The sequence below is a fragment of the Oncorhynchus tshawytscha genome, linkage group LG09 (genome assembly GCF_018296145.1).
Source record: "Oncorhynchus tshawytscha isolate Ot180627B linkage group LG09, Otsh_v2.0, whole genome shotgun sequence".
In the NCBI taxonomy this organism is placed as follows: domain Eukaryota; kingdom Metazoa; phylum Chordata; class Actinopteri; order Salmoniformes; family Salmonidae; genus Oncorhynchus; species Oncorhynchus tshawytscha.
This window is the reverse complement of record NC_056437.1, coordinates 68756820-68765708: the sequence shown is the minus strand read 5'-3', so window position 1 is coordinate 68765708 and position 8889 is coordinate 68756820. Positions and strand designations below refer to the sequence as shown.

Here is an 8889-nt window from a genome sequence, read left to right as displayed (position 1 = left end):
GTTGAATGGTTTTATTTGAATCCCTTTATCGTTGCTACATTTACTCATTTCAATTTATTGTGGGGTTTTATCGTTTCGGGAAAACAGTACCTGGGAGGTTGTTCGAAATGAAATCCTGTGGATATTCAATAAATTAATCAATCAAATGTATTTATAAAGCTCTTTAGACAGCAGCACGTCACAAAGTGCTACACATAAACCCAGCAAAAAAACAAACAGCAAGCATATTGAAGAACTTACAGATTCTACTCGAGTCTATGCACTACAAATTAGCAATGTAATTTCTTACCACGACTGTAGGCTGCCGAAATAAACCTGTTGACCCATTTAGCAACATTTGTAATTAACTGACTGCACAAATGCATCGAAATTCATCTCAAGTTTGAAAATAATCATTAATTTGTTGATTGGCCAACAATCTTGAACAAGCAATGCCATGATCAGATAGTTAATTGTTACACGGTAACCTAATATAAAGGCTTAACATAAAAACTGCATAATCAGACACCTACACCTCCAATTAACATCATCATCATCCTATGAGTCTACATCTGAATGGGACTTTCATGGTTAAAAAAAAAGTGTAGAAAAATACAGCCATAACTATCATTAGCATCGTCGTCATTCACATTAGGTCAAATTCACACATCATCGTCAAGGCAAATTTAGGGCATATAACTTTTTTTTTAAACAAAAATGAACCAACTTTAAAAGGACCTCTTGGAATTTACCGAATCAATTTAATAAGAATGAAGCGCATAAGAGAAAAGGAAAAGGAATTCCCCAGCATGCTGCCAACACCACCGCAAGACCACCGCACTCTACTCTCGATTTTAGAGGCGGTGGCTTTAGTCTTCATTCAACATTACCAGTCACTCTATTAATAAAAGTTGTGTTATTTCAAACATTTGCAATATTAACACTGAACAGTAATGATTCAGACTGCACTACCGGATTAAAAGAGTGTCGACAACAGATTAAACGTGTGTGAACAAAAATCTCAGTGCTACTCCTATACATTAAAAAAACGTTTCTACACTGAATCTGAAAAATGTGGTGTGCAATGTCCAAAACTACAGCATATTTACGAAACATGGCCCTCATTTCATATGAGAGAGCCCTGTACCATTGTATTATAGAAATAAAAAATAACCATGGTTTTCTTTGTTTTTAATATTCAAAATGGCCTACATTTTGACACCTGCTGAATATGTTAGCATGAAATGCATTGCTACAGTGCAATTCTCTACATATGAAAACTGTTAACTTGATAGGCAAACATTTTCTGATTAGTTTTACAATAGCATAATTAAGAATTACCCCCTAAAATTGGGGCTTATAAAGGGAAGCGAAAGTCTGAACCATGAAATCCTTCTTCACCACAAAGGGATTTTGATACCTTTACGTAGCGATACTTGGGTTATATAAAATGGGCAACTTCAACAGTCTAGGTATCATATCAATCAAGATTAAGATAATCGGTCGTTAAACATTTTTAATAGCTGTTCTATTCAAGTTCTTGTAAAAGAAACATGGCTGTATTGAAATCGTTGAGCATTTGCCTGACTCTGTTCTGCCAAGGCACAGCAGCATCAAAACCTTGCAGGTGGACGCAGTTTAGGTTGGGGAAGCTGAACGATGTGAGCATAAACCTGCTCTCAGATATGGTGAGGAATTTAAACTGCACCAGTCCGCTATTTGATGTGCACAAATTGATGAGCAATATTCGCAATGATATTCACATTTCTATTTTTTTAATTATAGCTCATTGTATTTTTAAGCAATACTTTCACTTTCTGTACCACAATGTTTAATTTAAGGCTACTAGCACAATATAGTTTACTTCTTGATATTGATATGAATTCTATTTCAGGGTGGACTCTTTCCCCTTATGTGTGCAGAAGACAACGTCGAACAAATGTTTCCAGAGGATCTTTACAAGAACACAGAGGTAGGATACACTTCAGTATATTGATAATCTAAAGTACTGTATAACTAAAGTACAGTATGGTAAATTGGAAGTTTAACCATTTATTTAGACACCCAATGCCTAAAACCCTGTTTTATTTTATCCAGGGTGAGGACGTCTCTGTGGTTGCATTGGAGGCTATGCGATATGTGGAACAATTATATAACAACAGTCTGACGTCTGTCACGTGGAACAAAATAAAACTTAACATGTTCCAAAACGTCATATATCGTCAAGTTCAAAACTTAGAGTTATGTGTAAGTATGATCCCTCTTGTGTAGTCTGTAGGTTAGACGCAGATTGTACAAAACATTAACAAGACCTGCAATGATCCCTCACTTGTTAGACCCACTCCTATTGGTGTGGAGGAAGGGGCGGAGACAGGTTAAAGAAGGATTTTTAAGCCTTGAGACAATTGAGACATGGATTTTGTACGTGTGCCATTCAGAGGGTGAATGTGCAAGAACAAATATGTCTGGATGTAGGAGTATGGATGTAGGTGCCAGGCGCACCAGTTTGAATGTGTCAAGAACTGCAACACCGCTGGCTTTCTCATGCTCAACCGTTTCCCTTGTGTATGAACAATGGTCCACCACCCAATGGACATCAAGCCAACATGACACAACTGTGTGAAGTATTGGAGTCAACATGGGCCAGTATCGCCGTGGAACACATGCCCCTGACGAATTTAGACTGTTTTGAGGGTAAAACGGGGTGAAACTCAATGTTATGAACGTGTTACTAATATGGTGTACACTCAGTGTATTTTGGGGCAGACAATCGTGGGCATTGGTATTTAAATAATTTAAGCACTTCAAACACACCAAATATTTTCTAATCTTTTCATAACCGTCTCATAAGACAAAATGCATGCCCTGACCAGCATTTTATATTGTCTCCAGGTCGTAGGCGGTGTTTGGGAATCCTCTGGAGATGGAGGGTCGGTTACTCTGAAAACATATTTCAACAAGCTGAACACAGTCTTGAAAGAGAAGGTGGGTCCAATATCAAATGTCCTCGAATAGAGGCTAAATGAATCCCAGCAAAAGTTTTTGATAACCACAAATAGGACGCATTTCAATGCCACAACTCACATTTGAAACTTGGAATTGCCAAGTGCCGTTTTTATGTCGATGGATGCGCTGGATCAACAACACCTGCAGTGGTTGAGTTGACTGAAACTAAATGTATATCTTGTGCGCTCTCCAGGAACACAGCGCATGCGCATGGGAGATTGTGCGAAAGGAGATTCGCGAAAACTTGGTGCAGTTGAAGAAATTCATTGACAGCAGAGTCAAGCCGTGAGGAGAACCACATAATCATCACTGGAGACGTGACATATTCCTCAGGCTGGCTAACAGATTGATGGCTGATATATATATATATATATATCATATATATATATATATATATATATATACTGACAGACTGACCGACTGCCCGATTGACTGATTTATTTATTTATTTATATATATTGGTAGACTGATATTTATGTGTACACAATGTATTTATTTATTCGTGTTTTATTTATAATACAATTAAATAAAAAAATATATACAACTATTCTCATATTGTTTTTTTCATTATCTTATATAATAATAAATTCATGCATTCATGCATTCATGCATTCATTCTTTCATACATTCATTCTTTCATGCATTCATTCTTTCATGCATTCATTTTTGTACAGAAAGACTTTCTCAAGGGGAACTCTGCAGTTCGGACAAAACCAAAGCACACACTCAAACATTATTTTTGTAAATAGCTGAGAGATGGGGTTGAAACAAATAACCACTGTCACAGAACTATAGATGCAAGGAAGGATAATCCATGAAAACACAATTCTAGTTTTATCTACATGTTTGAAGATATACAGTGGTTGTAAAATGTCTAAATCTGGACACAATTGACATCTTGCCTGACGATACCATTTTTATTTTAATACCTAGAGCGGTCGTTGCGGGTGCAGTGCTTGCAAGAGAATTTGTACATCAACATTCAACACATTCATTTGTTATTTGAAGACACTCATTATCAACAGGTCGGTAAAGGCTGTAATTTTTAAAGTAGCCAAAGAATTATGTAGCACATTCATTTACATACATTTATATTTCCCAAAAGAGAGAGATGGTTTTGACAGCATATGTAATTTAATATCAAGTGAGAATGGTCTAACAACAGCCTGTTGCTCATTCTAGTCAAACTCTGTCATGGAACAAAAGGCACCAGGATTACCTAAGAAATGTAATATTCAGACAGACAACGAATGTTTCTGAATGCATGAGTATGATTTTTTGCTAGCAACTTAAAATGTCTTCTTTGATATGACAATACCACTTACTACATTGAATCGTTTCAAACAGTTGCAGACGAGAATTATACCATTCTATACGTTTTCATGGAGACACTTCATCGTTCTGCAAAACCCTACTTTAGCAAAATGAATCTACTTCTAATAGCAAAGGCTTAAAAGAACACAGAAGCCTATATTGAATGGTTGTATTTGAATCACTTTTTCGTTGTTACATTTACTCAATTCAATTTACTGTGTTTCAGGACAACAGTATCTGGGAGGTTGGTCGAAATGAAATCGTGTGGAAATGGAAGAATTTACAGATTATTCTCTATTCTATAAACCAAAATATAATGAAATATACATTTAATAACACGACTGTAGGCTACCGAAATAAACCTGTCGACCAATCTAACCCATTTGTAATTAATTGACTGCACAAATACAGTTACATTAATCTCACGTTTTTGCTAATTATATTATATCACATTTCCATACGTATTCAGACCCTGCACTCAGTACTTTGTTGAAGCTCCTTTGGCAGCGATTACAGCCTCGAGTCCTCTTGGGTGTGACGCTACAAGCTGGGCACACCTGTATTTGGGGAGTTTCTCTCATTCTTCTCTGTAGATCCTCTCAAGCTCTGTCAGGTTGGGAGCGTCGCTGCACAGCTATTTACAGGTCTACAGATACCCTTCCCCAGATCTGTGCCGCGACACAATCCTGTCTCGGGGGTCTACGGACAATTGCTTCGACCTCATGACTTGGTTTTTGCACTGACATGCACTGTCAACTGTGGAACATTATATAGACAGGTGTGTTCCTTTCCAAATCATGTCAGATCAATTAAATTTACAACAGGTATTTCATGTCGTCATCATCATATCACCATCAGCATCATCACCAGCATCATTCTACGTGTCTATATATCAAAGTGACTTTCCTATTCATTCACATTAGGCCAAACTCAAACATCATTGTCATAATTTCCGTCGTCTTGGTAAGCGCCTTAGAAAGGCTGATCTAGGGCACAAACTTTTTTATTAACCAGAAATTAACAAACTGTAAAAAGTCGGAATTTACCGAATCAATGTAATAAGAATGAACCGCATGAGAGAAAAGGATAAGTGAAGACAATACCACCGCCCTCTACTCTCCATTATAGAGGCGGGTCGGCTTCAGCCTTCAATCAACACTACCAGTCACTACCAGTTAACTACCAGTTAATAAAATGTGTTTTTATCTCAAAGATGTGCGATTTTAACACTGAACAGTCATTCTTCAGATTGATCTACCCGATTAAAAGAAAGTCACAACAGACTTAACGTGTGAGCAAAATGTGATCGCTGTGCTACGCCTATTGAAACAACTGTCTGGTTAACCCTACACAGAATCTGAAAAATGTGGTGAGCAATGTCCACAATATTGACCATGGCCCCCATTTGCTAATATAGAGCCCTGCACCATTGTAGAAATAGGCTACTGTTTTATCCGTTTTTCATATTCAATATTGTCTGCTGAAAAACTCCTTTCTGAACTCATGAAATGCATTGCTCCAATGCAATTCTCCGCAAAGACATGTATGAAAACTGTTAACTTGCTGGACAAAAAAACATTCTTATTAATTTCACAATAGCATAATTAAGAATCACCCACTGAAAAATGGTCTTTTAAAGGGAAGCTAAAACCTGAACCATGCAGCCTTCTTCACCACAAAGGAATGTTTTATACCTTTAAGTTCATCGATAATTCGGTTAAATTATATAAAATGGACAACATTAGCAATGTAGGTATCATATCGAATCAAGATTAAGATAATCGGTTGTTAATAATTTCGAAAATCTGTTACTCTTAAATGATATCAATAGAAACATGGTTGTTATGAAATAGTTGAGTATCTGCTTGACTCTGTTCTGCCGAGGCACAGCTGACTCCGACCGTTGCAAGTGGAGACAGTTTATGCACCAATCCGCTAAATGTTGCACCAGTCCGCTCTTTGGTGAACACAATTTGATGCTCAATACATCTCATTATTAGGCCTACATTTATTTTATTTCATTATAACACATTTTAAGTAACCAATGCTTTCCCTATATGTACCACAACGTTTAATGTAAGGTTACTATTCCAATACAGTTCACTTTTTGACATTGATATGACTTTATTTCAGAGTGGAGACGTTCCAGCTCTGTGTCTAAAGGAAAAGTCGAGCGCATGTTTCCACAGCATGTTTACAAGAACACATAGGTAGGATACACTTCAGTATCATATAGCAAGATTTTGATAGCCTAAACTACAGTATATGCTTTTTTACCATTTCAAAATTACAAATTGGAAGTTTTACCATGGAATTTGTGAGACACCCTAATGCCTAAAACCCGGTTACATTAGAGGCTTTGGGATATATGGTCCAATTATTTAAAGACCTGACTCCTGTCACGTGGAACAAGGAAACACTGAACCTGTTAAAAAACAGATGACCTAGTTAAGTTAATAAGAAATTAGAAATTAGTTAGTATGATCCCTCGTGGTGTAGCCTAAGCTATATTTGGGGGGCAGACATTAATTGGCACATGTATTTAATTTGTGATTCAATTCAAATTAGTTTTGTATAATATTTGCAGAACTTTACCTAATACGGAACTAATTCACTGACCACCATTTTATATTGTCTCCGGGTCGGGTGTGGTGTTGGGGCATCCTCTGGAGATGGAGGGTCGGTTACTTCTGGTAACGCGTCATGAAAACATATGTCGACAAGCTGAACACCGTCTTGAAACAGAAGGTGGGTACAATATCAAATGTCCTCGAAAAGAGGCTAAATTAATCACAGGAAAAGTTCTAGATCACCACAAATCGGATGATTTTTGCTGCCACAACTCACATGTGAAACATGGAACTTCCAAACGCCGTTTAAGTCGACGGATGCATTAGCGCTGCACCTGCTGTGGTTAAGTTGCCTTAAGAATGATTGTATTGTATGCGCTCAAGGAACACTGCGCATGCGCATGTGAGATCGTGGGGCTTAGGTTTGCTACAAACTGGGGTAGTTAAAAAAAATAGCTGAGTGAGGAAGAAGCGGTCTGTTGGACAAACCATATAATCATCATCAGAGACATGTGACATGTACCTGAGGCTGGCTAATAGATTGATGGATGATATATTTACTGACTGACTGATTTCTGTACATGTGAAGGCTATGTATTTATTTATTCTGTAATTTATTTATATTTAAATTAAATGAAAAAAACATGCATCTATTATCATAATGTTTGTACTCATTTACATATTCAGTCATCCATGCATTCATCCATTCAGTCTTTCATGCATTCATTTGTTTAGGCAATATGCAGTTCAAAACAACAGCATAGTGGAGTCTATGCGCTACAAATGAGCAGACTGTCGACTGCCGAAATAAAGCTGTTGACACATTTAACAACATTTTTAATTAACTGACTGCATAAGTACAGTGAAATTCATCTCAAGTTTGAAAACAATCATTAATTAGTTGATTGGCCAAAAATCTAGAACAGTCAATGCCATTATCAGATAGTTCATTGTTACAAAGTAACCTGATATAAAGACTTAACATGAAAACTGCATCATCAGAAACCTACATCTCCGATTAACGTTGTAGTCATCATCGTCATCCTATGATTCTATATCTGAAGGGGACTTTCATGGTTAAATAAAAGTATAGAAAAATATAGCTACAACCATCATTAGCATCATCGTCATTCACATTAGGTCAAATTCATACACCATCGTCCAGGCTAATTTAGGGCATATACTCTTTTTTTAAACACAAAGGAACAAACCTTAAAAAGAACCCTTGGAATTTACCGAATCAATTTAATAAGAATGAAGCGCATAAGAGAAAAATAAGAGAAAAGGAAAAGTAATTCCCCAGCATGCTGGCAACACCACCGCAATACCACCGCACTCTACTCTCGATTTTCGAGGCGGCGGCTTTAGTCTTCATGCAACACTACCAGTCACTTTATTAATAAAACGTGTCTTTTTTCAAAGATTTTCAATATTAAAAATGAACAATAATGCGTCATATTGAACTACCGGATGAAAAGAGTGTCGACAACAGATTAAACGTGTGTGAGCAAAAATTCATCTCCATGCTACTCCAATCAAAATACCTTTCTACACAGAATCTGAAAAATGTGGTGTGCAATGTCCAAAAGTACAGCATTTTTATATTGAACATGGCCCTCATTTCATAGGAGAGAGCCCTGTACCATTGTATTATAGAAATAACAAATCAGCCACGGTTTTTAATATTCAAAATGGCCTACATTTGAACACCTACTGAATATGTTAGCATGCAATGCATTGCTACAGTGCAATTCTCTACATATGAAAAATGTTAACTTGATAGGCAAACATTTTCTTGATTAGTTTACCCCCTAAAATTGGGGCTTATAAAGGGAAGCGAAAGTCTGAACCATGAAACACTTCTTCACCACAAAGGGATTTTGATACCTTTACGTAGCGATACTTGGGTTATATAAAATGGGCAACTTCAACAGTCTAGGTATCATATCAATCAAGATTAAGATAATCCGTCGTTAATCATTTTTAATAGCTGTTCTATTCAAATTCTTGTAAAAGAAAC

At 36.7% G+C, this 8889-nt stretch overlaps 1 protein-coding gene across 1 annotated transcript; it reads left to right on the top strand.

Annotated features, from left to right (window-relative positions):
• The first annotated feature begins 1532 nt into the window (after nt 1-1532).
• On the top strand, nt 1533-3274 carry LOC112259406 (interferon a3-like). The gene is made up of 5 exons (XM_024434111.1): nt 1533-1667; nt 1874-1951; nt 2077-2226; nt 2872-2964; nt 3179-3274. The coding sequence occupies exons 1-5, from the start codon at nt 1533-1535 to the stop codon at nt 3272-3274; spliced, it is 552 nt and encodes a 183-aa protein (XP_024289879.1).
• The last annotated feature ends 5615 nt before the right edge of the window (nt 3275-8889 follow it).